Source organism: Nerophis lumbriciformis, linkage group LG14 (assembly GCF_033978685.3).
Source record: "Nerophis lumbriciformis linkage group LG14, RoL_Nlum_v2.1, whole genome shotgun sequence".
Lineage (NCBI taxonomy): Eukaryota > Metazoa > Chordata > Actinopteri > Syngnathiformes > Syngnathidae > Nerophis > Nerophis lumbriciformis.
Genome location: NC_084561.2, coordinates 5894695 through 5914151, shown reverse-complemented (window position 1 = coordinate 5914151; position 19457 = coordinate 5894695). Strand labels below are relative to the sequence as shown.

The window sequence follows — 19457 nt, the reverse complement described above, 5'->3', positions numbered from 1 at the left end:
TAAAAATTATTTTAAATTGTTTAAAAAAATTAAAAAAAAAATTAAAAAAAAGTTTTAAAAAATTTTACAAATAAAAAAAAATAAAAAAAATAAAAAAATTTAAAAGCATTTTTGAAAAATTAAAAAAAATTGAAAATCATTTTTAACTTAAAACATTTTTTTTTTAATTTTAAAAACATGTTTACATTTTTTTGATCTTTTTTTTTTACTTTTTTTAACTTTTTTTTAAACTTTTTAAAAAAAAATTTTACCCTAACCCTAACCCTAACCCTAACCCTAATCTTAACCCTAACCCTAACCCTAATCTTAACCCTAACCCTAACCCTAACCTTAACCCTAACCCTAACCCTAACCCTAACGCTAACCCTAACCCTAAAAAAAAATGTTAATTGTTAAAATTGTTTAAAAAAATTAAAAACAATTAAAATTTTTTTTTTTTTTTTTTAAATTCATATTATGTTTTTAAAGTCAGGAAATACGTCCCTGGACACATCAGGACTTTGAATATGACCAAATGTAACTACTTGGTATCGGATCCATACCTACATGTGTGGTATCATCCAAAACTAATGTAAAGTATCAAAGAAGAGAAGAATACGTGATTATTACATTTTAACAGAAGTGTAGATAGAACATGTTAAAAGAGAAAGTAAGCAGATATTAACAGTAAATTAACAAGTAGATTAATAATATTTTTTTACAGTTTGTCCCTCATAATGTGTACAAAATAATAGGTTTATAAATGACACAATATGTTACTGCATACGTCAGCAGACTAATTAGGAGTCTTTGTTTGTTTACTTACTACTAAAAGACAAGTTGTCTAGTATGTTCACTATTTTATTTAAGGACTAAATTACAATAATAAACATCCTAAGATTTTTTGTTAAAATAAAGCCAATAATGACATTTTTTGTGGTCCCCTTTGTTTAGAAAAGTACCGAAAAGTACCAAAATACACTAATACACACACACACCGAGCACACAATGGCAGAAATGTAGATCGGCGCCTATGGGTTGAGGAACGCCGCTTTGGAGTAGTCCGTATACAGTTTGAGCGTGAGCCGAATAAACTCCTCCTTTTGTCACAACAGGTGGATGAAAGACGGCCAAGAGCTGACCGACACCTAACCCTAACCCTAACCCTAACCCTATCCCTAAAAAAAAATGTTAATTGTTAAAATTGTTTAAAAAAATTAAAAATTATTTTAAATTGTTCAAAAAAAAAAAAAAAAAAAAAAAAAAAAGTTTTCAAAAATTTTACAAATAAAAAAAAATAAAAAAAATAAAAAAATTTAAAAGCATTTTTGAAAAATTAAAAAAAATTGAAAATCATTTTTAACTTAAAACATTTTTTTTTTAATTTTAAAAACATGTTTACATTTTTTTGATCTTTTTTTTTACTTTTTTTAACTTTTTTTTAAACGTTTTAAAAAATTTTTTTACCCTAACCCTAACCCTAACCCTAATCTTAACCCTAACCCTAAACCTAACCCTAAAAAAAATGTTAATTGTTAAAATTGTTTAAAAAAATTAAAAAAATGTAAAATTGTTTTAAATTGTTTTAAAAAATAAAAATAAATTTAAAAAAAAGTTTAAAAAATGTTTACAAATTTAAAAAAAATAAAAAAAATAAAAACAATTAAAAACATTTTTAAAAAAATAAAAAAATTTGAAAATAATTTTTAACCTTGAAAAAAAAAATTTATCTTGAAAATTTTTTTTTACCTTGAAAATCATTTTTTACCTTGAAAATCATGTTTTAACTTAAAACACTTTTTTTTTTAAATTTTTACAATTTTTTTTTACATTTTTTAAAAAAAATTTAAATTTTTGTAACATTTTTAAAATTTTTAAATTTCTTTAAAGATTTTAATTTTTTTAATTTTTTTAAAAATATTTTTTAATTTTTTAAATATTTTTAATTTTTTAAAACTTTTTTTTAACTTTTTTTTAACTTTTTTTTAACTTTTTTTTAACTTTTTTTTAACTTTTTTAAAACTTTTTTAAAACTTTTTTTTAACTTTTTTTTTTAACTTTTTTAAAACTTTTTTAAAACTTTTTTTAAACTTTTTTTTTTACTTTTTTTTTACTTTTTTTTTACTTTTTTTAAAACTTTTTAAAAACTTTTTTTAAACTTTTTTTAAACTTTTTTTAAACTTTTTTTAAACTTTTTTTAAACTTTTTTTAAAACTTTTTTAAAACTTTTTTTAAAACTTTTTTTTAACTTCGTTTTTACCCTAACCCTAACCCAAACCCTAACCCTAACCCTAATCTTAAACCTAACCCTAACCCTAACCCTAACCCTAACCCTACTCTTAACCCTAACCCTAACCCTAACCCTAACCCTAACCCTAACCCTAACCCTAACCCTAAAAAAAAAAGTTAATTGTTAAAATTGTTTAAAAAAATTAAAAAAATTAAAAATAGTTTTTCTTTTTTTAATTCATATTATGTTTTTAAAGTCAGGAAATACGTCCCTGGACACATGAGGACTTTGAATATGACCAAATGTATGATCCTGTAACTACTTGGTATCGGATCCATACCTACATGTGTGGTATCATCCAAAACTAATGTAAAGTATCAAAGAAGAGAAGAATACGTGATTATTACATTTTAACAGAAGTGTAGATAGAACATGTTAAAAGAGAAAGTAAGCATATATTAACAGTAAATTAACAAGTAGATTAATAATATTTTTTTTACAGTTTGTCCCTCATAATGTGTACAAAATAATAGGTTTATAAATGACACAATATGTTACTGCATACGTCAGCAGACTAATTAGGAGTCTTTGTTTGTTTACTTACTACTAAAAGACAAGTTGTCTAGTATGTTCACTATTTTATTTAAGGACTAAATTACAATAATAAACATCCTAAGATTTTTTGTTAAAATAAAGCCAATAATGACATTTTTTGTGGTCCCCTTTGTTTAGAAAAGTACCGAAAAGTACCAAAATACACTAATACACACACACACACCGAGCACACAATGGCAGAAATGTAGATCGGCCGCCTATGGGTTGAGGAACGCCGCTTTGGAGTAGTCCGTGTACAGCTTGAGCGTGAGCCGAATAAACTCCTCCTTTTGTCACAACAGGTGGATGAAAGACGGCCAAGAGCTGACCGACACCTAACCCTAACCCTAACCCTAACCCTATCCCTAAAAAAAAATGTTAATTGTTAAAATTGTTTAAAAAAAATTAAAAATTATTTTAAATTGTTTTAAAAAATTAAAAAAAAATTTAAAAAAAAGTTTTAAAAAATTTTACAAATAAAAAAAAATAAAAAAAATAAAAAAATTTAAAAGCATTTTTGAAAAATTAAAAAAAATTGAAAATCATTTTTAACTTAAAACCTTTTTTTTTTAATTTTAAAAAACATTTTTACGTTTTTTTGATCTTTTTTTAACTTTTTTTAACTTTTTTTTAAACTTTTTAAAAAAATTTTTTACCCTAACCCTAACCCTAACCCTAATCTTAACCCTAACCCTAACCCTAACCCTAAAAAAAATGTTAATTGTTAAAATTGTTTAAAAAAATTAAAAAAATGTAAAATTGTTTTAAATTGTTTTAAAAAATAAAAATAAATTTAAAAAAAAGTTTAAAAAATGTTTACAAATTTAAAGAAAATTAAAAAAATTAAAAAAATTAAAAACATTTTTAAAAAAATAAAAAAATTTGAAAATCATTTTTAACCTTGAAAAAAAAAATTTATCTTGAAAATTTTTTTTTACCTTGAAAATCATTTTTTACCTTGAAAATCATGTTTTAACTTAAAACACTTTTTTTTTTAATTTTTACAATTTTTTTTACATTTTTTTCAATTTTTTAAAATTTTTTTTAAATTTTTGTAACATTTTTTTAATTTTTAAATTTCTTTAAAGATTTTAATTTTTTTAATTTTTTTTAAAATATTTTTTAATTTTTTAAATATTTTTAATTTTTTAAAACTTTTTTTTAACTTTTTTAAAACTTTTTTAAAACTTTTTTAAAACTTTTTTTTAACTTTTTTTAACTTTTTTTTAACTTTTTTTAAACTTTTTTTTAACTTTTTTAAAACTTTTTTTTTACTTTTTTTTTTTACTTTTTTAAAACTTTTTTAAAACTTTTTTAAAACTTTTTAAAAACTTTTTTTAAAACTTTTTTAAAACTTTTTTTAAAACTTTTTTTTAACTTCGTTTTTACCCTAACCCAAACCCTAACCCTAACCCTAATCTTAACCCTAACCCTAACCCTAGCCCTAACCCTACTCTTAACCCTAACCCTAACCCTAACCTTAACCCTAACCCTAACCCTAACCCTAAAAAAAAAAGTTAATTGTTAAAATTGTTTAAAAAAATTAAAAAAATTTAAAATAGTTTTTCTTTTTTTAATTCATATTATGTTTTTAAAGTCAGGAAATACGTCCCTGGACACATGAGGACTTTGAATATGACCAAATGTATGATCCTGTAACTACTTGGTATCGGATCCATACCTACATGTGTGGTATCATCCAAAACTAATGTAAAGTATCAAAGAAGAGAAGAATACGTAATTATTACATTTTAACAGAAGTGTAGATAGAACATGTTAAAAGAGAAAGTAAGCAGACATTAACAGTAAATTAACAAGTAGATTAATAATATTTTTTTTTACAGTTTGTCCCTCATAATGTGTACAAAATAATAGGTTTATAAATGACACAATATGTTACTGCATACGTCAGCAGACTAATTAGGAGTCTTTGTTTGTTTACTTACTACTAAAAGACAAGTTGTCTAGTATGTTCACTATTTTATTTAAGGACTAAATTACAATAATAAACATCCTAAGATTTTTTGTTAAAATAAAGCCAATAATGACATTTTTTGTGGTCCCCTTTGTTTAGAAAAGTACCGAAAAGTACCAAAATACACTAATACACACACACACACCGAGCACACAATGGCAGAAATGTAGATCGGCCGCCTATGGGTTGAGGAACGCCGCTTTGGAGTAGTCCGTGTACAGCTTGAGCGTGAGCCGAATAAACTCCTCCTTTTGTCACAACAGGTGGATGAAAGACGGCCAAGAGCTGACCGACACCTAACCCTAACCCTAACCCTAACCCTATCCCTAAAAAAAAATGTTAATTGTTAAAATTGTTTAAAAAAATTAAAAATTATTTTAAATTGTTTTAAAAAATAAAAAAAAAAGTTTTAAAAAATTTTACAAATAAAAAAAAATAAAAAAAATAAAAAAAATTAAAAGCATTTTTGAAAAATTAAAAAAAATTGAAAATCATTTTTAACTTAAAACATTTTTTTTTAAATTTTAAAAACATTTTTACGTTTTTTTGATCTTTTTTTAACTTTTTTTAACTTTTTTTTAAACTTTAAAAAATTTTTTTTTACCCTAACCCTAACCCTAACCCTAATCTTAACCCTAACCCTAACCCTAACCCTAAAAAAAATGTTAATTGTTAAAATTGTTTAAAAAAATTAAAAAAATGTATAATTGTTTTAAATTGTTTTAAAAAATAAAAATAAATTTAAAAAAAAGTTTAAAAAATGTTTACAAATTTTTAAAAAATAAAAAAAATAAAAAAAATTAAAAACATTTTTAAAAAAATAAAAATATTTGAAAATCATTTTTAACCTTGAAAAAAAAAATGTATCTTGAAAATTTTTTTTTACCTTGAAAATCATTTTTTACCTTGAAAATCATGTTTTAACTTAAAACACTTTTTTTTTTAATTTTTACAATTTTTTTTACATTTTTTAAATTTTTTTTAAATTTTTGTAACATTTTTTAAATTTTTAAATTTCTTTAAAGATTTTAATTTTTTTAATTTTTTTTTAAATATTTTTAAATTTTTTAAATATTTTTAATTTTTTAAAACTTTTTTTTAAACTTTTTTTCAAACTTTTTAAAAACTTTTTAAAAACTTTTTAAAACTTTTTTTTAAAACTTTTTTTAAACTTTTTTTTTAACTTTTTTAAAACTTTTTTTAAACTTTTTTTTTAACTTTTTTAAAACTTTTTTTAAACTTTTTTAAAACTTTTTTAAAAACTTTTTTTTAACTTTTTTTAAAACTTTTTTTTAACTTCGTTTTTACCCTAACCCTAACCCAAACCCTAACCCTAACCCTAATCTTAACCCTAACCCTAACCCTAACCCTAACCCTAACCCTAACCCTACTCTTAACCCTAACCCTAACCCTAACCTTAACCCTAACCCTAACCCTAACCCTAACCCTAACCCTAACCCTAAAAAAAAAAGTTAATTGTTAAAATTGTTTAAAAAAATTAAAAAAAATTAAAATAGTTTTTCTTTTTTTAATTCATATTATGTTTTTAAAGTCAGGAAATACGTCCCTGGACACATGAGGACTTTGAATATGACCAAATGTATGATCCTGTAACTACTTGGTATCGGATCCATACCTACATGTGTGGTATCATCCAAAACTAATGTAAAGTATCAAAGAAGAGAAGAATACGTGATTATTACATTTTAACAGAAGTGTAGATAGAACATGTTAAAAGAGAAAGTAAGCAGATATTAACAGTAAATTAACAAGTAGATTAATAATATTTTTTTACAGTTTGTCCCTCATAATGTGTACAAAATAATAGGTTTATAAATGACACAATATGTTACCGCATACGTCAGCAGACTAATTAGGAGTCTTTGTTTGTTTACTTACTACTAAAAGACAAGTTGTCTAGTATGTTCACTATTTTATTTAAGGACTAAATTACAATAATAAACAGCCTAAGATTTTTTGTTAAAATAAAGCCAATAATGACATTTTTTGTGGTCCCCTTTGTTTAGAAAAGTACCGAAAAGTACCAAAATACACTAATACACACACACACCGAGCACACAATGGCAGAAATGTAGATCGGCGCCTATGGGTTGAGGAACGCCGCTTTGGAGTAGTCCGTGTACAGCTTGAGCGTGAGCCGAATAAACTCCTCCTTTTGTCACAACAGGTGGATGAAAGACGGCCAAGAGCTGACCGACACCTAACCCTAACCCTAACCCTAACCCTATCCCTAAAAAAAAATGTTAATTGTTAAAATTGTTTAAAAAAATTAAAAATTATTTTAAATTGTTTTAAAAAATAAAAAATAAAGTTTTAAAAATTTTTACAAATAAAAAAAAATAAAAAAATTTAAAAGCATTTTTGAAAAATTAAAAAAAATTGAAAATCATTTTTAACTTAAAACATTTTTTTTTTTATTTTAAAAACATTTTTACGTTTTTTTGATCTTTTTTTTTAACTTTTTTTAACTTTTTTTTAAACTTTAAAAAATTTTTTTTTACCCTAACCCTAACCCTAATCTTAACCCTAACCCTAACCCTAACCCTAAAAAAAATGTTAATTGTTAAAATTGTTTAAAAAAATTAAAAAAATGTAAAATTGTTTTAAATTGTTTTAAAAAATAAAAATAAATTTAAAAAAAAGTTTAAAAAATGTTTACAAATTTTAAAAAAATAAAAAAAATTAAAAACATTTTTACAAAAATAAAAAAATTTGAAAATCATTTTTAACCTTGAAAAAAAAAATGTATCTTGAAAATCAATAATGACATTTTTTGTGGTCCCCTTTGTTTAGAAAAGTACCGAAAAGTACCAAAATACACTAATACACACACACACACACACCGAGCACACAATGGCAGAAATGTAGATCGACGCCTATGGGTTGAGGAACACCGCTTTGGAGTAGTCCGTGTACAGCTTGAGCGTGAGCCGAATAAACTCCTCCTTTTGTCACAACAGGTGGATGAAAGACGGCCAAGAGCTGACCGACAAGCGTAAATATCTCATCTGGAATGACGCCCGCAGCGGAGTCTTGTCCCTGACCATCGTCGCCACCACCCAGGCAGACGTCGGGCTGTACGAGTGCGAGGTACGACCTAGAAAGTCACCGTTTGGCCCAGATGCTCGCCTAAAGACACGTTTTGCTCCAGCTGTCCAATCAGCTGGGTTGCGTCAAGTGCAAGGCCGGCCTGTGCCCCGCCTACGTGGCCCCGGATGAAGACCAAGCACGTGACCTGCCTCCTAAAGGTAGGACAGCTGTTGAAGGTACCAAACTTGATGCTCTTGTGAATATGAGGAGGGGAGCGAGCACATGCCATCTTGCAAACCAGTCCAGCCCGCATCAACACTCACTTTCATCCATCCATTGTCACATGTTTATTCCATTTGAAGACAATACCCTATTTTTCGGACCATAGGGCGCACCGGATTAGGAGGCGCACTGCCGATGAGCGGATCTAGTCAGGTCCATTTTCGTACAAAAGGTGCACCGGATTATAAGGCGCATTAAAGGGGTCATGTTACGTTTTTTTTTCTAAATGAAAAAGACTTCCTTGTGGTCTACATCAGTGTTTTTCAACCACTGTGGTGTGCCGTGGAACATTATCTAATTTCACCTATTTGGGTTAAAAATATTTTTTGGAAACCAGTAATTATAGTCTGCAAATGATGTGTTGTTGTTGAGTGTCGGTGCTGTCTAGAGCTGGGCAGAGTAACCGTGTAATACTCTTCCATATCAGTAGGTGGCAGCCGGTAGCTAAATGCTTTGTAGATGTCAGGAACAGCGGGAGGCAGCATGCAGGTAAAAAGGTATCTAATGCTTAAATTAAAAAATAAACAAAAGGTGAGTGCCCCTTTAGAAAAGGCATTGAAGGTTAGGGAAGGCTATTGTTGCGTTTTGGACCAGTTGTTCCTCCCAGGGAATTCAAGTCACAAGTCGCTCCCAAGCTTTTTACGACACTTAAAGCTGAGTTGAAAAACCACCAGAGACAGAATAGGTATTTTGTAATATTTTGGCAAAGCTTTGCAGATATATACAGGTAAAAGCCAGTGAATTAGAATATTTTGAAAAACTTGATTTATTTCAGTAATTGCATTCAAAAGGTGTAACTTGTACATTATATTTATTCATTGCACACAGACTGATGCATTCAAATGTTTATTTCATTTAATTTTGATGATTTGAAGTGGCAACAAATGAAAATCCAAAATTCCGTGTGTCACAAAATTAGAATATTACTTAAGGCTAATACAAAAAAGGGATTTTTAGAAATGTTGGCCAACTGAAAAGTATGAAAATGAAAAATATGAGCATGTACAATACTCAATACTTGGTTGGAGCTCCTTTTGCCTCAATTACTGCGTTAATGCGGCGTGGCATGGAGTCGATGAGTTTCTGGCACTGCTCAGGTGTTATGAGAGCCCAGGTTGCTCTGATAGTGGCCTTCAACTCTTCTGCGTTTTTGGGTCTGGCATTCTGCATCTTCCTTTTCACAATACCCCACAGATTTTCTATGGGGCTAAGGTCAGGGGAGTTGGCGGGCCAATTTAGAACAGAAATACCATGGTCCGTAAACCAGGCACGGGTAGATTTTGCGCTGTGTGCAGGCGCCAAGTCCTGTTGGAACTTGAAATCTCCATCTCCATAGAGCAGGTCAGCAGCAGGAAGCATGAAGTGCTCTAAAACTTGCTGGTAGACGGCTGCGTTGACCCTGGATCTCAGGAAACAGAGTGGACCGACACCAGCAGATGACATGGCACCCCAAACCATCACTGATGGTGGAAACTTTACACTAGACTTCAGGCAACGTGGATCCTGTGCCTCTCCTGTCTTCCTCCAGACTCTGGGACCTCGATTTCCAAAGGAAATGCAAAATTTGCTTTCGTCAGAAAACATGACTTTGGACCACTCAGCAGCAGTCCAGCTCTTTTTTTCCTTAGCCCAGGTGAGACGCTTTGCGCGCTGTTTCTTGGTCAACAGTGGCTTGACACGAGGTATGCGGCAGTTGAAACCCATGTCTTTCAAGCGTCTCTTGGTGGTGGATCTTGAAGCACTGACTCCAGCAGCTGTCCACTCCTTCTGAATCTCCCCCACATTTTTGAATGGGTTTTTTTTCACAATCTTGACCAGGGCGCGGTGATCCCTATCGCTTGTACACTTTTTCTGACCACAGTTTTTCCTTCCCTTTGCCTCTCCATTAATGTGTTTGGACACAGAGCTCTGAGAACAGCCAGCCTCTTCAGCAATAACCTTTTGTGTCTTTCCCTCCTTGTGCAATGTGTCGATGGTTGCCTTTTGGACAGCTGTCAAATCTGAAGTCTTCCCCGTGTTTGTGTAGGCTTCAGAACTGGACTGAGAGACCATTTAAAGCCCTTTGCAGGTGTTTTGAGTTAATCGGCTGATTAGTTTGTGGCACCAGGTGTCTTCAAAATTTAACCCTTACACAATATTCTAATTTTGTGACACACGGAATTTTGGATTTTCATTTGTTGCCACTTCAAATCATCAAAATTAAATGAAATAAACATTTGAATGCATCAGTCTGTGTGCAATGAATAAATATAATGTACAAGTTACACCTTTTGAATGCAATTACTGAAATAAATCAAGTTTTTCAAAATATTCTAATTTACTGGCTTTTACCTGTATATACATTTGAGACCAGTCCAGCATAGAACATTCTATCGCGCCGCCAAAATGGTCTGCCTTCCCGACCCAAAACCCTCTCCCCTCTTCCCTCTCTCTAGTCAAAACAAATGCTTATTATCGCTCTCTCTAACATTCCTCATTCAAGGTTAAGCACACAGTTTTGCAGACAACCAAAAGACCACAATTGGAAGAACACGAGCTGTTTTCAAATATGACTATGAAATAAAAGTATTAACACTTAAATTCGGATATACCGTATTTTCCGCACTATTAGCCGCACCTAAAAACCACAAATTTACTCAAAAGCTGACAGTGCGGCTTATAACCCGGTGCGCTTTATATATGGATTAATATTAAGATTCATTTTCATAAAGTTTAGGTCTCGCAACTACGGTAAACAGCCGCCATCTTTTTTCCCCGTAGAAGAGGAAGTGCTTCTTCTTCTACGGTAAGCAACCGCCAAGGTAAGCACCCGCCCCCATAGAAGAAGAAGCGCGCGGGTATTACGTTTCATTTCCTTTGTGTGTTTACATCTGTAAAGACCACAAAATGGCTCCTACTAAGCGACACACTGTGGTTCTAGCTTGCCATGCTAATGGCCAGAAACTTCCACCCATGGTGATATTCAAAAGGAAGACCTTGCCAAAAGAGAACTTTCCAGCCGGCGTCATCATAAAAGCTAACTCGAAGGGATGGATGGATGAAGAAAAGATGAGCGAGTGGTTAAGGGAAGTTTACGCGAAGAGGCCGGGTGGCTTTTTTCACGCAGCTCTGTCCATGTTGATATACGACTCCATGCGCGCCCACATCACAGATGGTGTCAAAAAACAAGTGAAGCACACAAATACAACACTCGCCGTCATTCCGGGTGGATTAACCAAATAACTCCAACCGCTCGATATTGGTGTCAACAAGGCATTTAAAGCACGACTGCGAACGGCGTGGGAACAATGGATGACCGAAGGCGAACACACATTCACTAAGACAGGGAGACAGCGCCAGACGACATACGCCAACATCTGCCAGTGGATCATAAATGCCTGGGCGGATATTTTGGTCTCAACTGTGGTCCGAGCTTTCCGTAAGGCAGGATTCACGGAACTGCTGGAAAAACAACAGCGACACTGACTCTGATGACTTCGACGAGACGGAGCCGGCCATTTTGGATCCCCTATTCGCCCAACTTTTTAATTCGGACACCGTAGGAGAAGAATTCGAGGGATTTATGAATGAAGAATAACTTCAGAAAGTGAGTGTTATGTTTATTTTGTGTGTTGTGACATTAACGTTCGAGCAACATTAAGTTATTGCTATTGCTCTGCACTATTTTGAATTTTACTATGTTTGTGATTGCACATTTGCACATTACCGTACATTTTGGGAGTGAACAGAGTTGTTAGAACGCTGGTTTTTAATATATTATTAAAGTTTAACTGACCTATCTGACTGTTTTTTTGACATTCCCTGTAGCGCAGTTAGATGCGGCTTATAACACGGGGCGGCTTATAGGTGGACAAAGTTTTGAAATATGCCGTTCATTGAAGGCGCGGCTTATAACACGGGGCGGCTTATGGTGCGGAAAATACGGTATGTAAATATCTGCCTCCGACACTATGCAGAACTAAACTAAAACTAAACTGGCTACAAAGTAAACAAAAACAGAATGCTGGACGACAGCAAAGACTTACTGTGGAGCAAAGGCGGCGTCCACAATGTACATCCGAACATGACACGACACTCAACAATGTCCCCACAAAGAAGGATAAAAACAACTGAGATATTCTTGATTGCTAAAACAAAGTAGATGCGGGAAATATCGCCCAAAGGAAGACATGAAACTGCTACAGGAAAATACCAAATGAAGGGAAAAAGCCACCAAATTAGGAGCGCAAGACAAGAACTAAAACTGTTACGATCCGCTGCCCGGATCATAGTTTGTTTATGTTTGAGTCACATGTGTTTTCAGCACCTTGAGTTTCGTTTGTTTCTGTTGCCATGACGGCAGATTGTATACACCTGCCTCTGGTTAGTGTCCGGGACGCGCACCTGTTGCCCGGGCGCTAATCAGAGGGCTATTTAGTCTTTGCCCTGGCCTCACTCGGTCTGGCTTCCTAGTTTGTTCTTACACAACTGATGACGACAACTTTGATTCCCGCTAGCTTTTCACGCTATGCCATTTTGCCTGCTAGCTCCCACGCTAGTCCTTTTGTTTTTGCCTTTTGTGCTACTTGCATGTCTTTTTGTTTATTCATCGTATGATTTGTATTTTAAATAAATCATTTTCCTACCTGCAAGCTGTGTCCGAAGCCGTCTGCATCCTTGGGAGAACCACACCCGCATCACAATGCGACCACGCCGTTACAAAAACACTACACACAGGTCTTCCTGTGGCTGTCAATAGATCAAAGAAACCGACACCTCCACGTCGCATCCCACCGCACACAGTGGAGTTTTACAAGCCTTTTGCTTGTTAAGATGAAAGACAGCTTTTTGTCTTGAACTCAATGGAACACAAAGTTGTGTGACAACTTATATACAATTATTCTGACACTTACCACAGTCGTGATAAAACATTTTGACAGACTTTTTGAGCATTGTGTGTAATGGTTCTATATTCTCAATGAAACATCAAAGTTTTGCTGTTGCTTGCTATTGCCTCTTGCAGCCTACAGTATCGCCTATGTGCGACTGCCATCTACTGGTCACACTTATCATAACACCACGTACCAAATGAAATTGATTCGAGTTAGGTAAGCACAACCAGAATTATTTCGTATATAAGGCGCACCGGGTTATAAGGCGGACTGTCGATTTTTGAGAAAATGAAAGGATTTTAAGTGCGCCTTATAGTCCGAAAAATATGGTATACTTGTCCTTTCACTCAACTCACACACTCACAAGATCCACCAGATCAGGAGTTTTGGGATATGGTGACAAATAACTTCCTTTCATTTCATTTCTCAGTTTCACACTGCTAATATTGACATTGTAAACATATATATATATATACATATATCTATAACCTTCATGTTTTCCATCTTCTACTCGTCCAAAAAGCAGGAGGTTCCTCATGCGGACTATTCCATGTAAGTCACCATTGTCATGTTAACAAAGAACTCACCTTTTCCCCCCCCGTGAACTAACTTCCAAGAGATGGTCATGTGCTGGATGGCTACTCTCATAGTTGCTTTAAAGCCACAAGCCTGCAGGTAAGACACGCGTTATTCTGCGTTTGTCAGGTAATTCACTTTAACCTCACGTCTATTTGGAATCATCAAATAGATGAAGTGTGTGATATATTGCCATTTTTTTTAGATGCGGAATCGGAGGTTTGGTCGTCTTCGTTTGTGAAGAAATGGCTACAAACAGATGCCACGCCTTCTCCTATTGCTAAGATGATTCTCCCGCCTACATTTCATGAACAGTGAGTACATTTTTTTAGCATTTCAACAATCATATTTCCGCTTTGACTGTGTTAGCTTCTCATTGAATAGCTAGGAAATTAATTATTGAGATACATTCCTAGAATTTTTAAAATGTGTAGAATTTACTATTTACATTTTTCTTGTACTGTACATATATTTATATATATACATACATATATATATATATATATATATATATATATATATATATATATATATATATATATATATATATATATATATATATATATGTGTGTGTGGGAAAAAAAAATCACAAGACTACTTCATCTCTACAGGCCTGTTTCATGAGGGGTTCCCTCAATCATCAGGAGATTGAAAAATCTCCTGATGATTGAGGGAACCCCTCATGAAACAGGCCTGTAGAGATGAAGTAGTCTTGTGATTTTTTTCCCCACACATACATATATTGCGCTCTACTACGGTATCGAGCACTATTTTTTGGATAACCTTATTAAGACATATATATATATATATATATATATATATATATATATATATATATATATATATATATATATATATATAATTTTTTTTTTGGACAATATTCTTATCTAATTTCTTCAGTGTAATAAAGTTAAATCATACAATAAAAAAAAAAATACAATTTACTATTTTAATAATAATAATAATAATAATAATAATATCAAGTAATATTGAATCTTTTTTTAGATTTTCTAACTTATTCTTATTTACAAATTAATAAAAAAGAAATTGCATTTTTTAAAGTAAAATTGAAAACATTACAAATGTAAACATGGATAAATAAATAAACCTGCGATGAGGTGGCGACTTGTCCAGGGTGTACCCCGCCTTCCGGCCGATTGTAGCTGAGATAGGCTCCAGCGCCCCCCGCGACCCCAAAGGGAATAAGCGGTAGAAAATGGATGGATGGATGGATAATAATAATAATAATGATAATAATAATAATAATAATAATAATATCAAGTAATATTGAATCTTTTTTTTAGATTTTCTAACTTATTCTTATTTACAAATTAATAAAAAAGAAATTGCATTTTTTAAAGTAAAATTGAAAACATTACAAATGTAAACATGGATAAATGGTATTCTCATTAGTATAGTTTGTAGTAGCATTAAATAGTGTTTGCACAAATTAAATCATAAAGTAAAAAAAGTTTCTGTCAAATTTACTATTTATTGAATTATAATAATGCATTTTTTGTCAAAATTAAAAAACCCTAGAAATAAAAAAAAAAGTATAGTATTGTTTATTATTGTTTTTTGTACTAGTTAAATGCTGTTTGTACAAATTAAATCAAAGTTAAAACGTATTTTGTGGAATTTACTATTTAATATTATTTTTTGTTAAATTATATTAATGCATTTTTTTACATTAAAATTGAAAACCTTTACAAATGTAAAAATGTATTGCGAGTATTGTTTACTCGCATCTTTTGTAGTCGTATTATTAAATACTGTTAGTTCAAATTAAATCATAATGTAAAAACGTTTTTTGTAGAATTTACTATTTAATATTATTTATGTTAAATTATATTAAGGATTTTTTTTAATTAAAATTGAAAACCCTTACAAATGTAAAATTTTAATAAGAGTATTGTTTATTAGTGTTTCTTGTACTCGTAGTATTAAGTACTGTTTGTACAAATTAAATAATGACATAAAAAAGGTTTTGTAGGATTTACTATTTAATATAATTTTTTGTTAAATTATATTAATGCATTTTTTTTTTTATTTAAATCAAAAAACCCTAGAAATGTAAAAATGTATAGTATTGTTTATTATTGTTTCTTGTACTAGTAATATTAAATACTGTTTGTACAAATTAAATCATAAAGTAAAAAAAGTTTTTGTAGAATTTCCTATTTAATATATTTAATATTATTTGTGTTAAAATATATTAATTCATTTTTTTTAATTAAAATTGAAAACCCTTACAAATGTAAACATATTTTAATAGTATTGTTTATTCTTGTATTTTGTAGTAGTATTATTAAATACTGTTTGTACAAATGAAATCATAAAGTAAAAAAGTTTAGTAGAATTTACTATTTAATATTCTTTTTTATTAAATTAAGGTATTTTTTTAAATACAATTTCAAAACCCTCACAAATACAATTATTAATAGTATTGTTTTTTCATATCTTTTTTAGTGGTATTATTAAATACTGTTTGTACAAATTAAATTATAAAATAAAAAAGTTTTTGTAGAATTTGCTATTTAATTTGAGTTTTTATTGAATTATATTAATGCTTTTTTTAAATTAAAATTGAAAATCTTTACAATTGTAAAAATGTATTAATAGTATTGTTTATTAGTTTTTCTTGTACTAGTTGTGTTGAATACAGTGTGTAAAAATTAAAGCATATTTTTACTATTTAATATTTTACTATTTAATATTTGTTTGTTCCTATTTTTTTCAGTATGTCCTTTTTCATAAAAATAATGAACATTCAATTTAATGCATGCATTTTTTTTTAGTTTATTAAATTGTTACAAATGTAAAAATGTAGTATAGTAATATTATTTTTATTAGTATTATTTTTTGTAGTGGCAGTATTAAATACACAAATTAAATCATACAATAAGAATACCATTTGTAAAATATACTATTTGTTGTTGTAGTAGTTTTGTATTTTTTAAATATTTGTTTAAATATATTCAGATTTTTAAAAATATCAAAAAACATATGAATCAATTTCTTTTATTTATTAAAATGTAAAAAAATTTAATAAAAAATGCAAATCTAAAAAGGTAGAGGTAGTATTTATTATTATTGCTGATACTAGTAGTATTAAATATATACACATTAAGTTATACATACAAAATAAAAAATATGAGTATTTTTTATCAGTGTTATGTATTAATTTTACTGCAATATTTTATAAAATCAATAAAAAGATAATAAATATGTTGTAATGCAACGCTTCTTAACCATAGGGCCCATTGTTGGGCCGCCGTTTGGGCCCCAGTGGTATTCAGTTGTAATACAGTTTTTCACCACTTGTGGCAGTAATTAAAATATCAAACAAACAAGAATACTGTTTCTCAAGTGCAAAAAATATGACTAAAGCGATTAAACTGTATTTCATTTGCGCTGAAATTTTATTGACAGTTTATTTAAAATATATTTATTAATGGTTTAGTCAGAATGTTTTTATTTTTAGCACTTTGCAATTGTATGTACATGTATTTTTTTAAATAATTTTTGCCAAATAATAATAATAATAATACTTTCAGTTAGCAATAGAGCCCTGAAAATAATTCACTTTCTGACCTTTTCTGTGGTCAGAGCCGAGCGTGGTAGCGTTGCAGAGGTTCCTCAATCTGCACCTGCCGAGCCGCGCTACTTGGAGGAGGAAGAAGAAGAACTGTACATCTCAGAGCAAATGCAGGAAATCACAAATGGTATTTTTCTACATGTTTTCCAACATTTATCTTGCGACTAACTCTTCTGTCCTGTTCAGTTCCTCCCTTGGTGCAAGTACCCCCCGAGGACGCCTGCGTGGAGCCGGGCCAGCGAGTTACTTTCACCGCCATTATTACAGGAAGGCCTACGCCACAGATTCAGTGGTACAAGGTAGGAGGCGTGCTCCTGATTTTGGTCAGGGGGTGCCCAAACTTTTTCAGACTGACAAATCAAAGAATTTTGGTAGTTTTCACCTTCTTAAAACCAGTCCAGTATAAATATGTTTTTCCAAATGACAAAATGCAATTTCTGTAGACATTTTGTGTGCCAAAAGTCGAACTGAAATGCTAACAGTTAGCATGCTGACCAGATAGCCTCAAGTAATAAAAAAAAGAGCTGAATGAGCTAAAAAAAAAAGAAGCTAGCATGCTAACAGTACTATGCTAACATTTTAACAATAACGTGTTTACAGTTAGCATTAGTGAAATACCAAAATATGACACTGAGGTGTACGGTATACCTGCTGAATTAGTTTTTTTTTTTAAAAGCTAGCATGCTAACAGTACTATACTAAGATTTTAATATTAGCATGCTGGCCAGATAGCCTCGAATAACAAAAAAAAAAGAGCAGAATGAGCTAAAAAAAAAAAAAGCTTGCGTGCTAACAGTCCTATGCTAAGATTTTAACAATAGCGTGCTTACAGTTAGCATTAGAGAAATACCAAAATATGACTCTGAGGTGTACAGTATACCTGCTAAATTAGTTTAAAAAAAAGCTAACATGCAAACAGTACTATGCTAAGATTTTAACAATAGCGTGCTTACAGTTAGCATTAGTGAAATACCAAAATATGACACTGAGGTGTACGGTATACCTGCTGAATTAGTTTTTTTTTAAAAAGCTAGCATGCTAACAGTACGATACTAAGATTTTAATATTAGCATGCTGGCCAGATAGCCTCGAATAACAAAAAAAAAAGAGCAGAATGAGCTAAAAAAAAAAAAAAGCTTGCGTGCTAACAGTCCTATGCTAAGATTTTAACAATAGCATGCTTACAGTTAGCATTAGAGAATAACCAAAATATGACTCTGAGGTGTACAGTATACCTGCTAAATTAGTTTAAAAAAAAGCTAACATGCAAACAGTACTATGCTAAGATTTTAACAATAGCGTGCTTACAGTTAGCATTAGTGAAATACCAAAATATGACACTGAGGTGTACGGTATACATACCTGCTGAATTAGTAAAAAAAAAAAAAAAGCTAGCATGCTAACAGTACTATACTAAGATTTTAATATTAGCATGCTTGCCAGATAGCCTCGAATAACAAAAAAAAAGAGCAGAATGAGCTAAAAAAAAAAAAGCTTGCGTGCTAACAGTCCTATGCTAAGATTTTAACAATAGCATGCTTACAGTTAGCATTAGTGAAATACCAAAATATGACTCTGAGGTGTACAGTATACCTGCTAAATTAGTTTAAAAAAAAGCTAACATGCAAACAGTACTATGCTAGGATTTTAACAATAGCGTGCTTACAGTTAGCATTAGTGAAATACCAAAATATGACACTGAGGTGTACGGTACATATACCTGCTAAATTAGTAAAAAAAAAAAAAAAAAAGCTAGCATGCTAACAGTACTATGCTAAGATTTAAACATTAGCATGCTGGCCAGATAGCCTCGAGTAAAAAAAAAAAAGAAGAGCAGAATGAGCTAAAAAAAAAAAAAAAAAATCTAGCGTGCTTACAGTACTATGCTAACATTTTAGCAATAGCATGCTTACAGTTAGCATTAGTGAAATACCAAAATGTGACACTGAGGTGTACGGTATACCTGCTAAATGAGTTTTAAAAAAGCTAACATGCTAACAGTACTATGCTAAGATTTTAACAATAGCATGCTTACAGTTAGCATTAGTGAAATACCAAAATATGACACTGAGGTGTACGGTATACCTGCTGAATTAGTTTTTTAAAAAAAGCTAGCATTCTAACAGTACTATACTAAGATTTTAATATTAGCATGCTGGCTAGATAGCCTCGAATAACAAAAAAAAAAGAGCAGAATGAGCTAAAAAAAAAACCGCTTGCGTGCTAACAGTCCTATGCTAAGATTTTAACAATAGCATGCTTACAGTTAGCATTAGAGAAATACCAAAATATGACTCTGAG

The 19457-nt window shown here is 30.6% G+C and overlaps 1 protein-coding gene across 1 annotated transcript in view; it reads left to right on the top strand.

Moving 5' to 3' along the window:
* Positions 1-19457, top strand: part of obscna (obscurin, cytoskeletal calmodulin and titin-interacting RhoGEF a) — a 168689-nt gene that overhangs the window by 111028 nt on the left and 38204 nt on the right. The window contains exons 63-67 of the mRNA XM_072914738.1: positions 7760-7889; positions 7951-8047; positions 13764-13872; positions 17168-17283; positions 17343-17455. Of these exons, the coding sequence (XP_072770839.1) occupies positions 7760-7889; positions 7951-8047; positions 13764-13872; positions 17168-17283; positions 17343-17455 (565 nt within the window). The remainder of the gene's footprint in view (positions 1-7759; positions 7890-7950; positions 8048-13763; positions 13873-17167; positions 17284-17342; positions 17456-19457) is intronic.